This window comes from Natrix helvetica (assembly GCF_964273705.1).
Source record: "Natrix helvetica genome assembly, chromosome: 2".
In the NCBI taxonomy this organism is placed as follows: Eukaryota; Metazoa; Chordata; class Lepidosauria; order Squamata; family Natricidae; genus Natrix; species Natrix helvetica.
The window spans coordinates 181,285,859-181,310,412 of record NC_138552.1 but is presented as its reverse complement, the minus strand read 5'-3'; the positions used below and the strand labels follow the sequence as shown (position 1 = coordinate 181,310,412).

Here is a 24,554-nt window from a genome sequence, read left to right as displayed (position 1 = left end):
TCCAAGTTAGCCATTTATTCAGATATTATAGGGCACGGGTGTCAAGCTCACTGCGTCATGTTGCCATCATGTGATATATTGTGATTTTTTTTTCTTTTTGTGAAGCTGGAGTAGGCGTGGCCTGCACGTGACTCATCTGGCCCGTGGGCTGCCAGTTTGACACCCCTGCTATAGGGCCACCAAATCAAATTCAAAAATTCAGATGACCACTAGAAGGCAGAAAAGTCATGCAAAAGAGTTAACCCTTTGCTGCCTTCTAGTGGCTATCTGGAATTTGAAGCCCAAATCTGGTAATGCTAATTGCCAAGCCTCACCTGCCCTTTGCATCCCTCACCCTCAAAAACTCCTTTAATTAAAAAAAAGTGACATTGAAATGCTACAGAAAGATCTTGTCCCTACCATCATCTTTATTTCTAAAAATGCAGTGGGAACCAAACATGTTTCATGCACTTACTTAGTAATAAAAATAGTGGATAGTTGTAGACATCTACTCAGAAAAAAAGAACTGAAATAAATAGCGGTAGTAGGGAATCTCCTTTGTGTGCGGGGAGATAAATTGGTGGCCTGCTAATTTGGTGCTTTATTGCTCAGTTCATATGTATATATGTACAGATTTGTGGATAAATCTCACAAAAGTCAGTTGCAGAAATGCCCATGGCAGGTTGTTGAAGTTTAAAATGTATGCGCCGCCTGGAACGCTTTAGGGACAAATTGTGACTAGCTGGTACATTGATACAATGATTTTAAAATAGGTTTTATTAAATAAATCAAATTGGAGTTCACATACCATGTAAAGACAAAGTACAAAAATCACATGGTTTAGTGTGATGTTACAGCTTTGCTTGATGACATTGATGCACATAAAGAGCCTAAATATGTTCTTTGATGTAGAAAAGCAGAACAAGGTAGTGTGAATTGTCTATTGGGAATATAAATCCTTCATATTTTTCTTCCCTTCACAGAGATTTTCTAGGTGTTAGAAAGTAACCTTCACTTTTTCTATATCTGCTATATGGTGGAAGGTAGTAATGGAGTGTTAAATGAGGAAATTTGGGGTGGTAGGAGGGGAGAAGATGATCATAACTGGTGAAAGATGATGATAGCTTGCTTCTTTGAATGCATGGTTACTTTACGGGCAGAAAGAAACTATGACACCAGCAAATAGGTCACTGATGATCTAGTCAGACTTGCATCATTGAAAAATATTTTTGAAGTGTTCAGTGTCTTAAGTTTTGCCACTGTTTCATCTTCACATTGTATCTTTGCTACAAAAGTGCTTGGAATTATTTTGTTGGATGTTGATGTCACCTACTTTAAGAAACATGGGCTGCAAAATGTGCTTCACAACAGAGGAAGCATATTTTGTTTTGAAGGGACAGTATTTATAGACCACTTCAAAAATGATTTGAAATAGAAATAGCTAAGGTGGAGTCTTAGAAGATCTAAGATCTGCATTGCACGTATCATGTTTAAGAACAAGCCACAACCATTTTAAGCATTAGCAAGCATAAATATTTTATATGAGGCTATGATAGAACCATTGATGCCCAATAGTTAGAGTAATGGCCCTCTTTCCATATATAGCAAGAACAAGACAATGACAGCATACTTTGGTAGTTGTTTGCAAGGAGAAACTGTTTGCCAAGTTTAATTTATTCAGTGAACTTCAAGTTACTATATTCTATTTCTTGAATGGAGACGTCCACAATGTCCTCTGTTCTGATTTGTTAAAGCAGCTAAGCTCCTTCATCAAAAGGATCTCATGCCTTGCCAAAGGCTGTCTTCAACAATGATATCCAGAAACTGATTTTGGAGAAGGCTCATGAATATTCCTTGGACAGCAAAGGTGACTAATAAGTGCCGGAGTGCATAACACCAGACATGTCACTGGAAGGCATAATCACAAAAGTGCATCTCACTTATTCTGGCTATGTTACACAGAGGAATTCACTGGAGAAAGCAATCATGTTTGGAAGAGTTAGCAGTAAAAAATCCAGGTCCCCAAAGAACATGGTAGCTGGACACAATGATGACACCAACCAAAGTATAGAACAACTCAAAGATGTAGTGCAAAATTGTAAGATGCGGAGAGACCTTAGAATTGCCAAGAGTCAGACACAACTGAATGGATAACAACATTATCATCATCATAATTTATATTTAAACAATAGCAGTCCAGGGGCTGAGCAGATAAAGCCCTTTCTGTTTCTTCTCTAAATAGATTAGCTTTTAGGATTTATGTGTGTGAGGAAGAACTACTTCTTCATACTGGCAGTTCTGCTGTAAATTCCCTAATTCTCAAGAGCAAGGAGCAATGGGATCTCACAGGAATGCTATACAAAATTTTCAGTTTGAATTTTGGCTTGGAAGCAGTCCCAACTGAGCCTTAGAAATGGTTTCAACTATTTAATCCTGTTTGGGGTTAACAAACTGTTCCAAAGATACCTGAAAGCTGGTGATTATTTCACTGGATTATTTTTGAAACCAAAGTAAAATCCATTTTGGTAACCGAAAGAATTAAACCTTTTTATCTTCCAAGTTCTTATTAAGATGTCACTAGATAAAGGTATAGATTCCCCTTGCACATATGTGCTAATTGTTCCTGACTCTAGGGGGCGGTGCTCATCTCCATTTCAAAGCCAAAGAGCCAGTGCTGTCTGAAGACATCTCCGTGGTCATGTGGCCGGCATGACTAAACGCCAAAGGTACATGGAACACTGTTACCTTCCCATCAAATTGGTTCCTATTTATCTACTTGCATTTTTACATGCTTTCGAACTGCTAGGTTGGCAGAAGCTGGGACAAGTAATGGGAGCTCATTCCATTACGCAGCGCTAGGGATTCGAACTGCCAAACTGCTGGCCTTTCTGATCAACAAGCTCAGCGTCTTAGCCGCTGAGCCACTAGGATGTCACTAGAGAGTATTAAATACTGTATGTTTTTGCTAGGTAAAGAAACATCCTCCTCCACTCCTTACTATTATTTTATTTAGAGCACTTAAGCTGACACAAAGATGTGATAGCAGAGACAGGTCCCTTATTAATGTATAGCTTCTTGTAGAATCTATGATTGTACTATGAAATAATGAGGTTAGGACAACTTTCTGTCATCTCAGTAATGGCTGGATAATATTAGAAAATGCTTTAAGTCAGTGGTCCCCAACCTTTGTGGCTTGGTGGCATGGCTTGGGGGGGGAGGAACTGGGCCACGTGAGCATGGCCCAATTCCAATAGGCCACGGCCTGGTAGTGGGCCTCAGCCCAGGGGTTAGGGAGACTCCTGCATTAAGTCATAAGCTGGGATCCTGCTATAAACTCAAGAGAAGCAAGAGAAGTAGAGCAAGTGTTCTTGGGTTTGTCTTTGGCAATCTTACAGCTGATTCACTCCATTGTTTCACCCCAAATTTGGCTAATTTTTGCAAGAAAAACCCAATGTGTACATTCAGTTGTAATAATGGTTTTTCTGTGTGCAAAGAATTACAGATGTGAACGGATGCTTTCTTAACCTGATTCTTTTATGTAGAAGCATATTTCTTATGCAAAAATAGGGAAACGTGGGAATTTGATTATAGAAAAGCCCAATTGATTTGATAAGAGAGAAATGGCTACAACCAGTCCTGATATTGGAACTGGAGAACGGCTTACAATATTTCCTTGCTGTAAAGAGATTTGTTTTCAAAATTACCTCTTGTAACTTGACAGGCACAGTGACCTTGGATTCCCCCAATTCCCCGGTGACATGGTTTTCAGCCAAACAAAGCCTGCAGATTGGAAACGCCAATCTCTAAAAAGACGAAAGCAGCGATTAAAACTTGAAGGGGAGAGAAACAGAGGGAGACGGGGTGATATAAAATGCGGAAACACGTAGATGCTAAAACACAAAGGTCGGTGCCGACCAAACGGAAGCGATTATATTTTTGCAGCTCACCGCTTGGAAGGGAGACCACGTGACACAGCCCTGGGCTGATGCCACCAAAGATGCAGGGCACAACAACAACAAAATGAACAAATAGAACAGAACTCCGCTTCCACCCGGAACGGTACATCCTTCGGTCTGCCTCCCTTCCCGGTGCCGGGAGCCGCGCAGCTCCCCCTTAAATCGTGTCCTCCGCTTAACGAGTGACCTCCGCCTTCCTCTCTCCGCTAATCTCGCTGCTTTGGTGTTTAATTTTCCACGGACTGGACTCGCCCGCGGGTTTTTAAGGCAGATTGAAAGCCATGACATCACCTCCCTCCCTCCCTCCTCCGGGCGAAGACATAAAGACCGAGAGGTAGCGACAAGAAAAAAGTACCGCTGCCGGTGATGTTGGTGCTGATGTTGCAGAGCTCGCCAAGGACACTCGGCAGAGCCTTCGCTGCCGCCGCGCTCTCCCTTGTCTCTTCCTCCTCCTCCTCCTCCTCTTCCTCTTCCTCTATTGTCGAACTCCCGGCTTGCCCCTGCCGCCAGCACCTTGACGCCGCCCGGTTTCTCCCCCATGCAGACGGCCCTGGTGTCGATCCGCGGGCAAACGGGAGCTAGCAACGCCCGCGTCGCGCAGCATGCCCTGGGGGGTTGGCTTCGCCTCATCCAGGTCGTGCGTGGTGGATCTAAGCAGGAATCAGAGCCTTTGGTGCGAGGGGTCCGACGATCGCTTTTCCTTTTATGGGGAAATCCTTGCTTTCCCACTGCAGGATTACGGCGGGATCATGACAGGGCTGGGATCTGATTCGTGGTGGAAGAAAACCCTTTATTTGACTGGGGGGGCCCTGCTCGCCGCTGCCGCCTATCTGTTCCACGAACTCCTGGCTATTAGGTGAGCGAGAGACCCGGGTTATTTTTGGAAGGAAGTCATAGATGCTGATGACACAAGCAGGGGCCCGATCTCGAGGATTATGTTTTCATTAGAGCAAGGTTTCTTTGATGTGGGCCGGGAAGGGAAGGGGAGGGCAGGGTTATTGGCCGACCCGGATAGGATACAGATAATTGGATTTTAAGAATGCAGACCTGAATTTAAGGCCTGTTCTGTTCTGCAAAATCTACTTTGGATGCCAGCATTTAAGCCCCTGGGCAAGGCCTCTGAACATAGGCAGAGTGTTTTTTCTAGTGGTGGGCCAATGCATTGTGGGATTAAATGGTAAACTGATTTGCAGACTGCCATGATCTCTTTTGAGCGATTACCCTCCTAAAACTGGGATTACACATTTACTTCGATTAGAAGGGAGATTTCTTATATAGCCTGCATATTTTAAAATTGGAAGATCGATTGTAAAAGAAATAACATTGCCATAAAACATTAGGAGTCGACATTCAGTTATGATCTAGTTTAGAGGACCAGTTTTGGTGATGGAGTTATGAGTACTTTGTTACACAAAATGAAGTCTTCTGGTCAACCTGCACTTCTGATGGACACATCCTTGCAGATTTCTGTGACAATAATGAACATGTTTTTAACCCCTCAGTCTAGGCAACACCTATTGTATTCCTCAATGTCTCCCATGCAACATAGAAATTAGGCCTAGGCCTGTTTATCTGCCATATTGGATAGATGTAGAAACGGGCCCACTACAAGGTTCCCCACGATTTTCACTGAGTTAATGGAAACACCACAAGAGCAGTTGTACAGAACTGTGGCAATGTGATTTATCCACATTTATACTTTGCATACTAAGCAAGTAATATTTATGCTGAAATATATTCAGTAAATATGAGATAGGTGGTGATATTTAGCAATAGCTGTTTCTGTTTCCTTTAAAATAGAGTGAGCTGGGTGGTACCTGAATTTGATAAACGAATAACTGGAACGGGGAGAAAAAGTGGGATGGTGGTGGGAATAGAAGACGATAGACTTTTCAGCTGTTGTACATGGCTTTGCAGATTTTGGGATGATCAGCCTTTCCTCATTTTAAAGACCACCAAATATGCTGGACTATACACCCAATCATCAAAAGTTAGTACTGTACTGGGGAAGCCTGTTTTCTCTTTATGAGAATTGCTAATCTTAATAGGAAACTGTTAAAATGCTATTTCCAACCTCCATTGTGACCTGCCTCTTTCTCCAAGGGTTTAACATCCCTCTTGAAAAAAATCTGGGCAACATTGAAACCTTACTATAGTTTTATGGTTGCTGATAAAAGTTTGTTGTGGTTTTCGCCACTCTCAACTCTGAATCAACCAGCATGAGTAATTACAACTTTTAAAATACATTGCAAATGCTAAGACAAGGAGCTCAGCCACACAATTACTTTATATCCAGTATCAGTTCAGTTACTGCTCACAAATCACAATGCTTTAAAGTTCAGATTTCTCTTTATAGCAATTTTCTCTTCATTAATCTTAACTTCATTAAGGTAGTTTTTCCCCTATAAGCTGCAAATATTGGAGACAATATCTCATAAGAAAAAAAATTCAATCTTTTTTCATACCAAGAGTCATTTTAGGGATTTGGAGTGACCTGCCAAGAGCCAAATTCCAAAAGTAGGCAGGACCATGGCAAATAGATACAGCTAGACAAAAAGTAAATTTCGAGCTTCTCATGGGTCGCCCTCCGAGCTTCTCATGGATCGCGGGCTAAGGTCCCACTTAGACCGGCTACACCCCAATTATTCTGCCTCATCGCCTCCAGACTCCACAAGCAAGATTCGGATATTTAGCATAGGGGATTCGGTATACGCCCACAACTACGCCGGGGGAATTCTGTGGATTCCTGCCACAGTGATAGGCATCACCGGCCCTCGCTCTTACCTCCTAGGTAGGATTGGAGAAGGCATATTAACCAACTCCGTGGCCGCCTCTCCAACTCCACTCTTAGACAACCAGAGGTAACTCCTGCACGAGTTAGCCAAAGCCCTACCTAAACAGAGCAAACACTCACTCCTTCCACGGCCAGCTTAAGCCCGTGGGTACCGGGAAATCTATCTGGTTTTGTTGCAGGTCCGCAGCGAGCTCTGAGCGAACCGGCTCTAGAAGCTCCAGCCGCGGCCTGTGAAAGATTCCAGGAGCTTCCACCAAGCGGAGCTGCAGAGCAAACAGGTCCATCCGACCTGTCCAAGGAAACCCCTCCTACTGAACTGCGCAGGTCAGGCAGAGCTACACAAAAGCCCGCCTACCTGCGTGACTACGTAACTAGTAGGATTGTTCCATCCAAGAGGGGAGGGGTGTTAGATACTTGCTCTAACTACAGTGGTTTCCACCAAGGTTCTCTGCTCTGGCGGGAACAGAGGTTTAATCCTATTGGTCGAAGGGTCTGACAGCTCCCTATAAAAGGGCTGCTGTCAGACTCAACCCTCGCTGGATTTTTCTCACTTCTTGTACTTAATAAAGAGCTGTTGTTACAGTTAAGCCTGTGTGTGCCTGTCCATTACCCAATCTAACACTACCAGTGCACAGGATTTCCCCCCTTAAATTTCCCTTCAAGAACAAATTTCCATCGAATTATATTTAAAAAATGCTAGTGTTAATGTCCTTCTGAATTTGGAGATAGTCATTTAAACATTTTGCAGGAACAACTATTGTACTCAAAAACACATCTCTAGAAAAGGCTGAGAGATTTACCGGTAAGTGCCCTTCTGTGCCCATAATATATAAAACATTTGACACTGCTTACTTGTAGCCCAAATGGCACAGCTTTCCTTTGGGCACCACAACACGTCATGCATGCACAAAATGATTAGAGTTGTGGCACAATGCCACAAGGCTTTTGTCATTTTAACGGAAGCAGCACTAATTCATATCTCTTCAGAAGAAAACACCTCTAAACTCAAGAATTACCAAAATCAAGCTCTTCCATCTTTTGATCTTCCAATGTTTGATAGTTTTAAAAAACATGGTAAATCTTAGGATCAGTTTATTTGGAGCTGATTAGATATATTCGTTTTGTTTCATTTATATTATACTTGTCCTGCATTTCCCCCCTCTTGGATTCTGTGCAGTAGGGTAGACTGATAAATAATGATTGTTCTAAAAGCAATCAAAGAAGATTATATAACTAGGCAGAGAATCAAAACTAGGTCTATCCAGATCCAGTCTATATTAGCATTGTTTCATATAGTACATTCTGAATAATATATTTGTGGTTGTTTTGATGTTAAAAGTTGGCTAATCAGATCTTGAACTCTCAACAATGATACACTGCAAAGTAAGATTAGTGACTATCAAAACTGCATAACTACTAAATTATCTCCCTAGTATAATAAAGTATAAAAAAGGAAGTTGATATTAATTTAATTAGTTAATGCCTAAATGTGAATTGCTTTATATTCTCTTGACCTGATTATAAAATTATCTTAATACGGTGTCAAAACTTTCACAAATTGCTAGTGGAGACATCAAAGCATAATTTTTTATGTATTTGATTAATTTATTGTTTTACAATGTCTAAACTTCAAACCTAAAAGATTATATATAATTGTTTTAAAGAAAATCATCGTATTTCTTTCTTACTTGGGTAGTATACAGGACAGGTAAAACTCGAAAAATTAGAATATCGTGCAAAAGTTCATTTATTTCAGTAATGCAACTTAAAAGGTGAAACTAATATATGAGATAGACTCATTACATGCAAAGCAAGATAGTTCAAGCCGTGATTTGTCATAATTGTGATGATTATGGCTTACAGCTCATGAAAACCCCAAATCCACAATCTCAGAAAATTAGAATATTGCATGCAATCAATAAAACAAGGATTCTACATAGAACAATATTGGACCTCTGAAAAGTATAAGCATGCGTATGTACTCAGTACTTGGTTTGGGCCCCTTCTGCAGCAATTACTGCCTCATTGCGGCATGGCATGGAAGCTATCAGCCTGTGGCACTGCTGAGGTGTTATGGAAGACCAGGATGCTTCAATAGCGGCCTTCAGCTCTTCTGCATTGTTTGGTCTCATGTCTCTCATCTTTCTCTTGGCAATGCCCCATAGATTATCTATAGGGTTCAGGTCAGGCGAGTTTGCTGGCCAATCAAGCACAGTAATCCCACGGTCATTGAACCAGGTTTTGGTGCTTTTGTCAGTGTGGGCAGGTGCCAAGTCCTGCTGGAAAATGAAGTCAGCATCCCCATAAAGCTTGTCTGTGGAAGGAAGCATGAAGTGCTCCAAAATCTCCTGGTAGACAGCTGAGTTGACCCTGGATTTAATGAAGCACAGTGGACCAACACCAGCAGATGACATGGCTCCCCAAATCAACACAGGCTGTGGAAACTTCACACTGGACTTGAAGCATCTTGCAGTGTGTGCCTCTCCATTCTTCCTCCATACTCTGGGTCCTTGGTTTCCAAATGAGATGCAAAAGTTGCTCTCATCAGAAAAGAGGACTTTGGACCACTGAGCAACAGACCAGGTCTGTTTTTCTTTAGCCCAGGTAAGACGCTTCTGACGTTTGTTGTTCAGGAGTGGCTTGACAAGAGGAATACGACATTTGAAGCCCATGTCCAGGATCTGTCTGTGTGTGGTGGCTCTTGATGCATTGACTCCAGCCTCAGTCCACTCCTTGTGAATGTCCCCAACAATTTTTAATGGCCTTTTCCTGACAATCCTCTCCAGGCTGCGGTCATCCCTGCTGCTTGTGCACATTTTTCTTCCACGCTTTTCCCTTCCACATAACTTTTTATTAATGTGCTTTGATACAGCACTTTGGGAACATCCAACTTCTTTTGCAATTACCTTTTGAGGCTTTCCCTCCTTATGGAGGGTGTCAATGATGGTTTTCTGCAAAACTGTCAGATCAGCAGTTACTTTTCCATGATTGTGATTCCTACTGAACCACATGGAGAGGCCATTTAAAGGCTCAGAAACCCTTTGCAGGTGTTATGGCTTAATTAGCTGGTTAGAGTGGGACACTTTGAGCCCAGAATATTGCACTTTTTCACAATATTCTAATTTTCTGAGATGGTGGGTTTGGGGTTTTCATGCGCTATAAGCCATAATAATCACAATTATGACAAATCACGGCTTGAACTATCTTGCTTTGCATGCAATGAGTCTATCTCATATATTAGTTTCACCTTTTAAGTTGCATTACTGAAATAAATGAACTTTTGCACGATATTCTAATTTTTTGAGTTTCACCTGTATATCTTCCATAATGACTCATGGAATTTAAATTTTGTTATAGAAATCTCTTAAATGTATGCAATAATCTGAGGCTTGTTAGATGTGTTTCATCATAAATCCAGATTTTTTTAAATATCTGAAGAAAATAGGGGGGGGATTAGTACAGGTGGTTATCCTACGTTTAGTTGATCTAATGCCTTGGTAAGGCCACACTTGGAATACTGCATTCAGTTTTGGTCGCCATGATGTAGAAAAGATGTGGAGACTCTAGAAAGAATGCAGAGAAGAGCAACAAAGATGATTAGAGGACTGGAGGCTAAAACATATGAGGAACGGTTGCAGAAACTGGGTATGTCAAGTTTAATAGAAAGAAGGACTAGGGGAGACATGATAGCAGTGTTCCAATATCTCAGAGGTTGCCACAAAGACGAGGGAGTCAAATTATTCTCCAAAGTACCTGAGGGCAGAACAAGAAGCAATGGGTGGAAACTAATCAAGGAGAGAAGCAACTTAGAACTGAGGAGAAATTTCCTGACAGTTAGAACAATTAAGCTTGCCTCCAGATGTTGTGAATCTGGAAGTCTTTAAGAAGATGTTGGATAGCCATTTGTCTGGAACAGTATAGGGTTTCCTGCCTAGGCAGGGGGTTGGACTAGAAGACCTCCAAGGTCCCTTCCAACTCTGCTATTGTATTGTATTGTATTGTATTGTATTGTATTGTATTGTATTGTATTGTATTGTATGTCTAGCATTACCTTGTAATAGCATAATCCTAATCATGAGTAAATCCCACTTAATAGGCTCTATTCTAAGGAAGTATACATGTACTGCTACTTTGAATTTAATTACTTCTGGTGAATATGTTCACTGTATTGAACTCAGACTAATCACTTGTGGTTGTTGTAAAGCTGGAAAAAACTTAAAACGAACATAAGAGAATAAGGTATGTTCTGGTTAGGTAAACTCTTGGAGGTTGATCAGACTTTAGAGGAATGCCTGGAGGTAGGCTATCATAGCAGAATCTTGAAAGCTTGACTGTGTTTTCCCTTCTTTCCTTTTTATACCTCAGGGAGTTTGGTGTTTTGAAGCTTGAAAGTTGGATTTTGAAGCTTGCTTTAAAGCAAACCCCCCTCCTTTCCCCCTCCCTCCAGGATATTTTGTTAAGGCTGTGCTGGTTGAGCAGAGGGTTGGACTAGATGACCTCCAAGGTCCCTTCCGATTCTGTGATTCTGTAACGTTCTCCTCCTGAAGCAGAGAGTTGGACTACATGACCTCTAAGGTCCCATCCCACTCTGTTATTCTGCCATTCCATAATGATCTCCTGCTGAAGCAGGGGGTTGGACTAGAAGACCTCCCAGGTTCCTTCCAACCTTGTTACTCTATGATTCTATGAGTTAAAAAAGAATTGCTTTGAATTTCTTTCTGATGTTTTCTTTGCTTTCTAGGCTTAAAACCAGAGGTGGTATTCAGCAGGTTCTGACCAGTTCTGGAGAACCGGTAGTGGAAATTTTGAGTAGGTCAGAGAACCGGTAAATACTACCTCTGACTGGCCCCCACCCCATCTATTCCCTGCCTCCCGAGTCCCAGCTGATCAGGAGGGAATGGGAATTTGCAGTAACCTTCCCCTGGAGTGGGAGGGAATGGAGATTTTATAGTATCCGTCCCCTGCCATGCCCATCAAACCACGCCCACAGAACGGGTAGTAAAATTTTTTTTGAATCCCACCATTGCTCAAAACATGTTTTTGTAATCAACAAAAAGTCATCTCTGTGACTCTCCATAGATTAGTTATATGACTCTGGCTGCTGTACCCCAGGATATTGTTTGGTCTAGTTAAGGTGTTAGACTAGCACGAGAGAGATTTACGCTTAAATCCACCTGCAGTCCACTGGATGATTGGGTGCTGATGGTTCTTTCTTTGTATCTCATGGTGTTCTTGTGGGAAGAAAGGGGAAAGGGAAGGTTATGTATAACAATTTGAATTTTGGAAGTAAACTCAAATTTATGAATACAATTAAAATATCTCCATAAGGGATAGTAGTTTTATTATTACTGTTAACTAGTATTCACCAATTCAGAGTTCTTTAGATGAATGTGGACAGTTACAAAAAGAATTCCCAACTGTGTGACCATTAATTATAATGGGTGGGAATTCTGGGAATCCCCTTAGTTCAGGACAGCTCTATATAAGAGAAATGTGCTCTTTGAGAACCGTAGTTTCAAATTTTAATTGTTATGGGGTGGTACTTGATGCAGCAATCTACAGGTAAATGTATTGATTAATGGGAGCGAATGGTCCTGGAGATTGTTCTGACAGATTAATTCTGCTAGGTAAAATGGCCATTATTTAAATAAGCCAGATAAAACAAATACCTGTTTATATCTCAAAGCGTTGTCCATATATGCAAAATAAAGGCAAATTTAGTACATATACTATTACATGAGTTATCAGCTATTGATGGAAATCCCATACTCTGGCTTGTGCTTGGATGTTATTTATTTTTATAGGCTTAGTCTTAGTCTAGAACTTAGTCTAGTTCTGTTATTTTTTTATACTGTTCTACCTGAAGAATCTTTCAGAGTCTTGTTGGATTGGAGTGGCCTTTAAGCACCAGTAAGTAAGTAAGTAAGTAAGTAAGTAAGTAAGTAAGTAAGTAAGTAAGTAAATAGAAATAAAAAAGGGATGTGGTGGTTCAGGGGTTAAGATGCTGAGCTTGTCGATCAGAAAGGTCAGCAGTTTGGCAGTTCGAATCCCTTGTGTTGTGTAATGGAGTGAGCTCCCGTTACTTGTCCCAGTTCTGCCAACCTAGCAGTTTGAAAGCATGTAAAAAATGCAAGTAGAAAAATAGGAGCCACCTTTGGTGGGAAGATAACAGTATTTCGTGCACCTTCGGCATTTAGTAATGCCGGCCGCATGACCATGGAGACGTCTTCGGACAACGTTGGCTCTTCAACTTTGAAACGGAGATGAGCACCGCACCCTAGAGTCAGGAATGACTAGCACAATTATGCGAAGGGAACCTTTACCTTTACTCACTGAAGAAGGGAATGTGAACCTTTCAGAGTCTTGTTGGATTAGAGTGGTCTTTAAGTTCCAGTAAATAAATAAAAATAGATAAATAATCAGAATCAGTTAACTAGGGAAAGTAGGGAAAACATGTCTTTATACTATATTTTCCGCAGGCTTGTAGAATGAGTAAGATGGATTGATCCTGAAATATGATTTGTGTTGGCCTGAGTCATCATAAAAGCATATTCTTGTAACAACAACAATCAGTCAGTGTTTGAAAATATCATTAGCTACAGAGTGTGTTTGAGAGCAGGAAATATAGCCATAAAGCCATTGACGTATTCCCTTTCAGTGTAGATACCAATACCGCAAGATCCCTTGTGAATCACCTATCCATCGTGAGCAGCACAGATAAAAACACAAAAGCCTTCTTTGCTTCTTGTCGGCACCTGCCAACCAGAAGGAGAACCTGATGGAGGGTTGTGTTCTCTAGATCCAGTTCCTAAACACAGGGAGATTGTGTACTCAGCCTCAATTAATATTCTGTTGCAAAGCAGAGCTCAGAAGCCTTCGGATCACAAGTTGTCCTAAGATTTCTCAAGGTTCCACTGCCGAAATTTGATGCTGTATTTTCGCCTCTTTTTCTTGTCATTAATAAATTAAGTCATAAGATGGATTCATTAAACCTCTATAGCTGTGATGGCGAACCTATGGCACGCGTGCCACAGGTGGCATGCAGAGCCCTCTCGGTGGGCACATGCGCCATTGCCAGCTGCTCTTCTGGTTTCCAATGCGCCGGCCAGCTGCTCTTTGCGGGTCTTGGAGCGCCTGGAAATGGTCCAAGACCCGGCCCAAAAGGGCCTTAAAATGGCCCAGAAAACGGCCAGAAAAACAGCCTGAAAATGCAGGCCATTTTTAGGCCATTTTTCAAGCCAAAAACACCACTCAAAACAGGCAAAAAACAGGCATGTGCATGCCCGCCAGCTGGTCTTCGGGTTTCTGGCACCTAGACATGCGCACATGCAAGCACATTCTGTGCTATTCGGTGCTAAAAAGGCCATTCGGTGCTAAAAAGGTTTGCCATCACTGCTCTATAGGGTTGTCAGGCATGTTTACTGAGAAAGCTACTACTCATCCCTCCCTAAAATATAAAAATAAAAAATAGTAAAAAAAACTAGCTCTTTGAGCCAGTAAATGAAAGGGCTTGACCAGCTGAAAGAAAGTTGGCCCTGTTGTAGGAGATGAAATCTCTAAAGCATCAAGTTTGCCCCACAGAATCATGGTTATTATGAGAGTTTCTCTTAGTGGCCTGCAAAAAGGAAATAGTTCCACAGGAGAATCTAGAACAGGTGTGTCAAACTTGATTTCCTTGGCCACATCAGGGTTATGTTTGACCTCGGAGCATGTGTGTGTGTGTGTGTGTGTGTGTGTGCATGGCCAGCTCAACATCACTTGTGTCGGGGCTACCTGTGGTGGCCAAGTGCTAAGGCAGGACTTCCCTCAGACCCTCCTTCCCTCTCATTATAATTGTTGTGGCCTACCAGCGGCCAGTGGAGCTGGCAGCAGATTTGGACAGTGAGGCGGTTGGGGAGGAACATAGGCCAATCCTGGAGTCTGGGGAAGGCTCTGATGAGGCTCTGTGTCTGAGGCAGAGAGGAGGCCAGAGCCGTATGCCAGTTATCAGCTGTCTTCAGAGTCAGACATCAGTGAGGCAGACAAACAGTTGGAGCCTGTTCCCAGAGTGCACATTCGGAGGGAACAGCTAAAGAACAGACTTGGAAGCAGACTTGGGAGTAAGGCCACAGGTGGACAATGAATGGCCCCTCCCAGAGGAAATAAAAGAGGCGCGAAAGGGGAGTGGAGTTGCAGGAGACAATTAGTTCGCTTAATTGGCTTGTGATTCTTGGAGACTCCTTGCCAAGTTTTGCAGATATCGGCCTGTCAGCTCTCCAAGCCAGATAAGGTCTGTGACTGTAAATCCTCCCTTGAAAGACTTTGATAGAGGTGAATGAGCAGAATTCACAGTAAATTAATAAAAGGTTTTTTTGTTGGGACAAGGAGTCTGCTTTATGCTCTTGGGAAGCCTCGGTCAGAACAATAATCTCCTCCCTCCCTCCCTCCCTCCCTCCCTCCCTCCCTCCCTCCCTTCCTTCCTTCCTTCCCCTCTTTCCTTATTTTTCCTTCCTCGCTCTCTTCCCCTCTTTCCTTTTTTGTCTTTCCTCTTTCTCTTCCTCCTTTCCTATCCTTTCATGGATGCTTGAATGCAAAAGGGGAAACTTTTCTCCTTTTGTTTTGTTTTTAGTTTGTTTTGCTAGTCCTCTGCCAGTGAAAAAGGGAGGTCGGGGATGGTGGAGGGCAAATTTTTGCTGGCAGAGGGCTGTAGGACGCTCTTGCAGTTGAAAACAGACCCCACGTGTGGCCCTCCCAAGCTCCGTTTTCACTGGAAGATGCACAGCAGGCCGGTCCTTTGCTGTTTGCAGGGTGGCCCCACGGGCCAGTTCCAAGTACCCTGCAGGCCAGAATCAGCCTACGGGCCTGGAGTTTGACACCCCTGATCTAGAACAAATTATTTTTGTTTTTGCTGCCTCAGATAAAGTTGAAGAATCCATAGGTTGGTGTGACAGAACTCCCTAAAAAGGATGAGAGAAAGGGGGAATAGGAAAGGAGATTGTTTTTGATTTCCTTTTCACTAGTCTTGTTCTCTTTGTGGCTTTATTTTTTAGAATTTATATTTCAGCCTAAAAGCCAATGTCTGCTCGCAGTCTCTTGGTATTGATGTAATGTTTATTTTCTGGAATTGAAGCTAAATTTTGATCCGGTCTCCTGGAAGTTGGCTAGAACATATCCATGTCAAATTTTGAAACTGGGATAATGCATTATTAGCCTATTCTGCTGGAAGAAGATTTTTCCGTAAGTGCTGAGTGGAGGGAGGGAAAGGCACGTGATGACAAGGGAGTTGCGGCTGAAATGCAGAGTCATGCATATGATGTTTGTAAATAATGGAACTGATTGTAATGACGAAGTGTTTATATACAATGTCAAATCATAATAAATTTTGCCTTTTTTCTAGTTGGGCACTGATTCAAAATGAAGGTTAGGATTATTAAGCAATCTGAATAAATTCCAGTTATTTTGCATTCTTTGAGCACAAATAGAAAGGACCCTCAAAAGTTGGTACTTGGCTATTGAATTTCAGTATGAAGGCTTGAAAGACTTACATAGCCCTTAGGCCATGGATTGTTCATCCTTGTACTAAGTCAAAACAAAAGCAAATCACATTACAGGTAGTCCCTTGACTTACAGCCACTTGTTTAGTAACCATTCAAAGTTACAGTGGTACTGAAAAAACTGACTTACAACCAATCCTCGCACTTATAACCATCACAGCACGCCCATGGTCGTGTGTTCAAAATGCAGACACTTAGCAACTGGCAATTTTACAACAGTTGCAGTGCCCCAGGATCATGGGATCACCATTTGCCACCTGCCCAGCTGGCTTCCAAGAAGCAAAATCAATGAGAGAAGCCCGATTTGCTTAAACAACTGCATGATTTGCTTAACAATTGTGGCACAAAGGTCATAAAATCGGGTTGACTCAATTGTCTTGGTTAGCAATGCAAATTCTGGTCCCAACTGCTGTCGTAAGTTAAGGGCTTTTTGTATGTCATAGCATAGTGTATGAATCCAACAAGAAACTCAAAGGCAGTACTGGCAGTATGGGAACAAAAGTCTATAATTCTCTTTGAAATGAACTTCTAGTTTCTGAAGACATCTGTCTTGGTATCAGACCAAGTGAAACAATTGGATGAACAATGCATAGTATTCTAATGACTTTGTCAGGGTGATGTCTCTATTTATCAATAGTTCAAGTAAATTCTGCATGTTTTATCTGGAATTTGAGAGTTATGCAACGTAATAATTACACTGTGCTTTTAGTGTTTCCTTTCATTTTTAAAATTAGGATTACTTGTTTTAGTTTTTTTTTATTATGTAGTGGCAGGGCTTTTGGGGGAAAGAACAGAATAGAAATAAAATGAATAGTAAGTAAAATAAATAATTATTTTATAACTGACCAATTAAATCATCTACAACAGTAAAACTAAGCAATTAATGATACTAAATGTAGATCAGTCTGCTGATTTCTGTGTTGTGAAATCCAAATAATAACTTTGTCCCCAGCAAGATTGCATTCCTAATTAAAATTTATTTTGAAACCATTTCCCACTTAGTTGAAAGAATTGGATTATTTATGGTACAAGCCAAGGCTAATTCAGTTGACTAAAATCATGAAAGTAGATGTGAATTCATCTAATACCATAAGGATGAATGGCCTATTTGAAAGAAATAAAATAGAAATAAAACCCAAGTTAATGTTACGCTGAATAGTTTAGGATTAGAATTGCAAACTGCTTTGCCAATATAAGTTTCCATTGTTTTTAATTAACTTTAATATTCATATGCTTTTAAATTACTGTAGCGTGATGTTTGCTATATGATATCAACTAAATGGACTCAAGACTTGAACCTACAGTGCAAGCCATATCTAGAGAAATTATTATTATTATTATTATTATTATTATTATTATTATTATTATTATTATTATTATTATTATTATTATGTTATTGTAATCGTAATTACATCACCATATATCTATCAATGAAAGTTGGAAAGGCTTGTAACTTTCCATACAAATTCAGTTTGGCTTATTGGCTTACTTTGCTATTGCTAAGTGCCTCTTAGAAACTTCAGAAATGATGAATAACAATGGCAATAATTTCTGATAAGACAAATAGAGTTCCTGTCTGAGCAACTGCATTATAGTTTGTGTGTGTTATGTACTTCGATGTGCTCTAAAATGTAATATTTTCTGCTTTTTAAACCACCTTGCTTATTTTTCTTCTAGGAAAGAACAAGAAGTTGATTCAAAAGATGCCATCATCCTACATCAATTCTCAAGGCCAAATAATGGCATTCCCAGTTTATCTCCTTTCTGCTTGAAAATGGAGACTTACTTGAGGATGGCTGATTTGCCTTACCAGGTAATCTGGTGCATCAGGAAATTTAGACCAGAATTATTTAGCTTCCCTAAATAGGTGTAATTTAATGTTCTTTTTGGTTCTAAAGATATAATCAGAAACAGCAGCATCTGCAGTGTGGGAGTGTCAAAACTAGCAAAGATTGAAGTCGAAGGAGTATGATGGAAGTTCTACCCCTTTTTTTTGAATGTCCATGTGAGAGTTACAGATGGACAAAAAGAAAAATTCCATCACAAACTTTGTTTGCTATCTTTGACATCCTCATCCAAAAGGTGCTGTATAGAAAATTACATTATTTGTATCTTTAAATTATATGAATGAAATAAAATTAAGCATAAAATATCATATGGAAATATCTGTGTGTTATGTACACTTTTCTAGGTTCCTGTATTATTATTGCAGGATCCAATCTGGGTCGGTCACTAGGACCAGAGGTTTTGTCATCTGAGCTTTTGGACTTGTGCTGGAGGCCATCTTTAGGGAACTTCTTTCTAGCCCACATACATACCGTATTTTTCAGCGTATAAGACGCACTGGAGTATAAGATGCACCAAAATTTTGAAGAGGCAAATTTAAAAAAAAGTTTTTGCACTCTGCATACCTCACAAAAATGGCCTGCTTTTAGCAAAAACGGGCCCATTTTTTGTCAAAAATCTTTAGGAGATTTGTAGAGTGCTCCTGGGGGCTGGGGGGGGGGAAACCAGCAAAACCCGACCCATTTTTCACGAAAACGGGCCCGTTTTTTGTCAAAAAAGGGCATGCATAGCCTTTAGGAGGCTTATAGAGTGCTCCTGGAGGTTGGGGGGGGGGCAAAAATGAGCAAAAAGCAGCCCATTTTGCGCTCATTTGTCCCCTCCCCAGCCCCAGGAGCACTCTGGAAGCCTCCTAAAGGCTATGCATGCCCTTTTTTGCAAAAGGGTGGAGTTTCAGGAGGCCAAAAATGCTGTATTTAGTGTATAAGACGCACCTAGATTTTCACCCTCCTTTTTGAGGGAAAAGGGTGTGCCATATACTCCGAAAAATATGGTACATACCCTAACTTCAGAGAGAGGTTCCCTGAGGATGGGCTCCAGGACACATCTGAAAGCTCGAAAACAAAACCCCTGGGCCAGTGACCGACACAGATTGTATCCTGCAACATTATCCTGGGACAGGTATATTTGTCTTCATCCGTGTATTATTATTATTATTATTACTACCGGTACTTGTCGTAATAGTAGCAGTAGTAATAATAGTGGCAGTGATACTATTACCAATACTCTCGTAAGATCTTATTTCTTAAAACATTATTGATGCTGTATTCTTTCTGTCATCCTAGCAACCACATGGGAAGCATATTTTTAAAAAATATTTATAGAAATGTTTTCATAATACAAAAATCCAAATAAGAACACCTGTCAGAACTGAAGCAGCTTCTTTGATGAAAAGTGAAATGTCTTCGATGAAAAGGGAAATGTCTTCAAGGAAAAACAAAGAAAGTCCCTTTGCCTCTTGAAAAAGCACCTTTGATAAGAACACATGGGTTGCCATCTTAAGAGTGGTTCTGTGAGGGAAACGGCTCATAAACATGATTGGTAGATAAAGTAATGCATAGATAGATATTTAAATAAATAAAAAAAGAAGTGTTAATTCATTGGTACCTAGCAGGGGTTTTTAAAAGCCTAGGGAATGAAAAGGTTTTGCACTTGCATTATAACATTTGAAAAAGATATTTTTCCTGCTGTTTTTTCATGTACAACTCAAGGTGCTGAGCATACCAACACTCTTTCCTTCTCCTATTTTCCCCACAACAAGACTTTTTGTTAAGTATTGTCATCCCAAGATGTTAAAGAGACTGTAGCAGAGCCCAAATACTATATCTTTCCTTTGTCTTAAGACAGGGGTGTCCAAACTTGGGAACTTTAAGACTTGTGGACTTCAACTCCCATGGCTGGCTGGGGAATTCTGGGAGTTGAAGTCCACAAGTCTTAAAGTTCCCAAGTTTGGACACCCCTGTCTTAAGACTTATTGAACTAGTCAGTGAGACGTTTTGCCTTTCTATCCTGTCCTACCTCCCAGATGTGATTTGAAATAGGTTGCTATAGATGGCTTCCCTATGCTCCATGTTAGAACCTACCTCAATCTTTAGGGGCATTTGGCTCTTATATCTGGGCTATGAAAATCCAGATGACCACTGGAAAATCAGTGTTTTCTATAATATTTTTTTGATCTTGTAACCCCAATATCAAAACTTTAAGAGAGGGAGAAAGAAAGAGAGAGAGAGAGAGATTTTGACTGTGCCACAGAAAACCTGATTTAATATGCAGACAGGTTTGAGATGCCATTAAGTGATCATGCCAACTTTATGGAGGAGTGAAATTGAATCAGTTGCAAGAGCAGAACCTGTCTTAGCTTCCATGTGATTGCTTTATTTTTGTTTTGTTGTTTTGCTTCACAGAACTACTTTAATGGAAAGCTTTCTCCCCAAGGGAAAATGCCATGGATCGAATACAATCGCAAAAAGGTATCCGGCACAGAGTTCATTATTGATTTTTTGGAAGAGAAGCTTGGAGTGAATTTAAACAAACACCTTGGCCAACATGAGAGAGCTGTATCTAGAGCAGTAACAAAAATGGTGGAGGAGCACTTCTACTGGTAAGTTGACATAGGAATAGGAGTGCTCTTGAAAGAATTAAAGGATGTAGCTGCATTTAATGGCCCTGTGAGACATTTACAGTTTTTGTGAGGAGCACAGGACTACATGCAGTGTGTGCAGTGGGCCAGCTTCCAATGTGTTTGTCCCTTTAGCTACCTGTATGGCAAGACCTTAAGGGAGATTTTGCTCAAAGTACTTGAATACACTTAGACATAATGCACATTTGGGAGATCTCTCTTGTAAGAGTCACTAACCCCATAGAAAGTTTTACCCACTTTCAGAAGAAGACATTCATCTCTTCAATTTAACCCTTGTTAACTCAGCATGGTGGTGCCTGGGCCTGTTAGCACACATTAGCAAACGTTTTGTAGCCACAGTGCAGTGGTGGGTTCCTCCCGGATCGCACCGGATCGCGCGCGCTCCCTTTCAGCGCTCCACCTGGCTTGCGCGCTCCCTTTCAGCGCTCCACCTGGCTTGCGCGCTCCCTTTCAGCGCTCCACCTGGCTTGCGCGCTCCCTTTCAGCGCTCCACGTGGCTCTCGCGCTCCCTTCCGGCGCTGAAACCGGAAGTACAGTTTTGCCCGGCCCTGGCGAAGCAACGACGCCTGCCTGGGCTCCACCAGCTCGGCTGGGAACGGAGATGTTTCCTCAGCGGAGCGGAGCGCCTGAAAAGTCTTTTCAGGCGCTCCGTTCCGCTGAGGAAACATCTCCGTTCCCAGCCGAGCTGGTGGAGCGCAGGCAGGCGTCGTTGCTTCGCCAGGGGCGGGGCAAGACTGTACTTCTGGTTTCAGCGCCGGAAGGGAGCGCGAGAGCCACGTGGAGCGCTGAAAGGGAGCGCGCAAGCCAGGTGGAGCGCTGAAAGGGAGCGCGCAAGCCAGGTGGAGCGCTGAAAGGGAGCGCGCGCGATCCGGTGCGATCCAGCAGGAACCCACCACTGCCACAGTGGGCAGGAACATAATAAAAAGTGAGATAAATGAGGAATAAAACCAAAATGAAGAAATTAAAATAATTGCTCACCCCTATTTTAAAGGAGAAATGAGTGCAAATGTGCACACACATACACACACACATCTACCACTTTTTAGATTTTGCAGGGATTCTTAAACATTGTACCATTTTCTAAGTTTATATCCATTTAGTTTATTTAATGAGCTACAAAGTGATGCAATCGTTATAAAACAGGAGTGTCAAACTCAAGGTCCATGGTCCGGATCCGGCCTACGGGTCCTTAGATCTAGCCTGTGGGGCCACCCTGGAAACAGCAAAGGACTGGCTTCCAGTGCCTCTGCTAGTGAAAACGGAGCTCGGGAGGGCCATGGAGAGCCCTCCCAAGCTGTTTTCACTGGCAGAGGGTTGCAGGAGCGGTCGCAGCCTAAAACGGAACTCATGAGCCTGTTTTCATTGGCAGAGCACTTGGGCCACCAGAGGTGCCCCCAACACAAGTGATGTCAAGCTGGCCATGCCCATCCTGACCATGCCCAGCCCAACTCCTCGAGATCAAACACAACCCTCATGTGGCCTTCAATGAAATTGAGTTTGACACCCCGTTATAAAACGATTAGGTGAAAGCATAATAAAAGTGACTGAAAATATATAGCCCAGTTTCCTCTCATTAATTTGTACCCAGATTATTTTTTTTAAAAAAAAAAATAATTCTCATTGAGCCAACATAATGTTTTCTTCTTCCTGATGTGGAGGATTGATGATGATGAAATAAGCAAAGCACCATCAAGGGGTTTCGTGTACCTAAAAATAACTTTTATGTGGAGTTAATTTTCCTTCCCACCAAAGTGTTTCCCAAAATAGGCTAATGCATCAATTAGTTGATGGGGTAGAAGGAGGAGATGAAAACACAAAACACTCAGCTGAAGGGAGGTTGGCTTCCAGAATATATAGCCCACGGTTTGAGACAGTAGGTGCACATTTGACTTTAAAAAAACTAGCAGGTGGAAGTTAAAGAACACAATTCAACTTGTACCTTTTGAAATACGCCTGCAGGCAAACACAGTCTTTCTCTTGGTTTGTTTGAAAGGATGGCTTTTTGGCAAAAGCATTTAGAACAGTTTTAGAATCATTTTCTAGGATCCTGAGGGCTCTCATGGCGCATGTATATAAAGTGAATAAGGGGTGGGGGAAAAGATAAAGAGTCAAATAGTGTATAGGAAAGAAAATGAGAAGAAACAAAAATACCTGCTTACAAATGCAATTGGTAGCTTACTGGTAACTTTAAGGAAAACACATCAGCGCAGGTCAAATGTAAAATACTTTTACAGCTTCGGTACCTTTCTTAAGCCTTCCTGCTCAGCAGCAGAGGCTCAGGCCACAGGAGCAAAAGACAAACTACTCCCTTGTTATCCGCTTTGTACGTGCCTCTATTGATGTGTTTTTCCCCCCCTTCCATTTGAATGAGATGCTTCTCTTCGTAAATAATTAAGACACAGATCCACAAAATCTGCAGCAAAACATCTGCTCTTTCTCCTGGTGTTTTTCTCTCTTCTCTCCAAGCTCTCAGCAGCTCTAATTTGTATGGGTCAGTGTGCTCTGTCCTGGATGAATCCCCTCCCACCCCTAAATATTTGCTCATCTTTTATTAAAAAAACCCAAGGAAATAACTTGAGTCATTTTGTAGCTGTTCCTGAATGATTTCTGCCAGCACTAACCAAACTACTGAGCTCTCAATATCAATATTTTCAAGAGTTCTCAAAATCACCTGGCGGGAGTGCCTGATAGGTGTATTTGGTGTTACAGGGAGTCCTTGGCTTACAGCAATTTGTTTAGTGACCTTTTAAAATTACAATGGCACTGAAAAAGGTAACTTGTGATTGTTTTTCACAGCAAATACATACAGTATTTAATACTCTCTAGTGACATCCTAGTGGCTCAGTGGCTAAGATGCTGAGCTTGTCGATCAGAAAGACCAGCAGTTTGGCTGTTCGAATCCCTAGCGCTGTGTAATGGAGTGAGCTCCGGTTACTTATCCCAGCTTCTGCCAACCTAGCAGTTTGAAAGCATATAAAAATGCAAATAGAAAAATAGGAACCACCTTTGGTGGGAAGGTAACAGCGTTCTGTGCACCTTCAGTGTTTAGTCATGCCGGCCACATGACTACGGAGGCGTCTTCGGACAACGCTGGCTTTTTGGCTTTGAAACGGAAATGAGCACCGCCCCCTAGAGTTAGGAACGACTAGCACATATGTGCGAGGGGAACCTTTACCTTTACCTTTAGTGCCCTGGGGTCATGTGATCACCTTTTGTGACCTTCTCACCAGCAAAGTCAATGGGGAAGCCATACTGGTTTAACATCCATGTGACTAACTTAACACCTGTAGTGGGTCACTTAACAACTGTGGCAAGAAATGTCACAAAATGGAGCAAAACTCACTTAATAAATGTCTCGTTTAGCAACAGAAATGTTGGGCTCAATTGTTGTCATAAGTCAAGGACTACCAGTATTTAAGTTACACAAAGTACATGTTGTGAGAAAGACCTATCATCAACCATTATGGCCACCTGATAGCCTGCATTCTGTTTTCCTCACTCCCAGCCAAGTTCCCTAATATCAGCTGAGGTGATTTAACTTGATTCAGAAGCTGTGAGCAATGGGGGAGGTAGTAGATAAGCTCTGTCAGGATGTGACCTGAACTGATCCCACTTAGAAAATACTCTGGGCTTTATAAATATTTCATCCTGCATATTGCTGGGAAACTACTGAGCCTGTTTTCATGGCAGTCTCTCCCCCTCCTTTTGAAGCTAAGGATTGTTCTGCTTTCCAAATAGTTATGGACGTATTCAGGAAAGGGCTGTGTGAGGTTACTGCTGTGAAGGAGAATTAACAATCCCATGCAACA

General features: G+C 41.6%; 1 protein-coding gene and 1 long non-coding RNA gene across 3 annotated transcripts in view; one reads left to right on the top strand and one right to left on the bottom strand.

The window, feature by feature from the left end:
• Positions 1-29: 29 nt before the first annotated feature.
• On the bottom strand, positions 30-4,427 carry LOC309388488. The gene is made up of 3 exons (XR_014174791.1): positions 4,291-4,427; positions 3,684-3,782; positions 30-1,887 (listed from the first exon to the last, which is right to left on the bottom strand). It is a non-coding gene; the product is annotated as an uncharacterized lncRNA (long non-coding RNA).
• FAXC (failed axon connections homolog, metaxin like GST domain containing) overlaps positions 3,805-24,554 on the top strand; it is a gene marked incomplete at its 5' end in the record, with an annotated part of 35,215 nt that continues 14,465 nt past the window's right edge. The window contains 3 exons of one of the 2 annotated variants that reach the window (XM_081945857.1): positions 3,805-4,038; positions 17,940-18,075; positions 20,510-20,706. In XM_081945857.1, the coding sequence (XP_081801983.1) occupies positions 18,037-18,075; positions 20,510-20,706 (236 nt within the window). Of the gene's footprint in view, positions 4,039-4,537; positions 4,792-17,939; positions 18,076-20,509; positions 20,707-24,554 lie in introns of those variants that run through there. The other variant, XM_081945856.1, reaches the window with a different exon arrangement.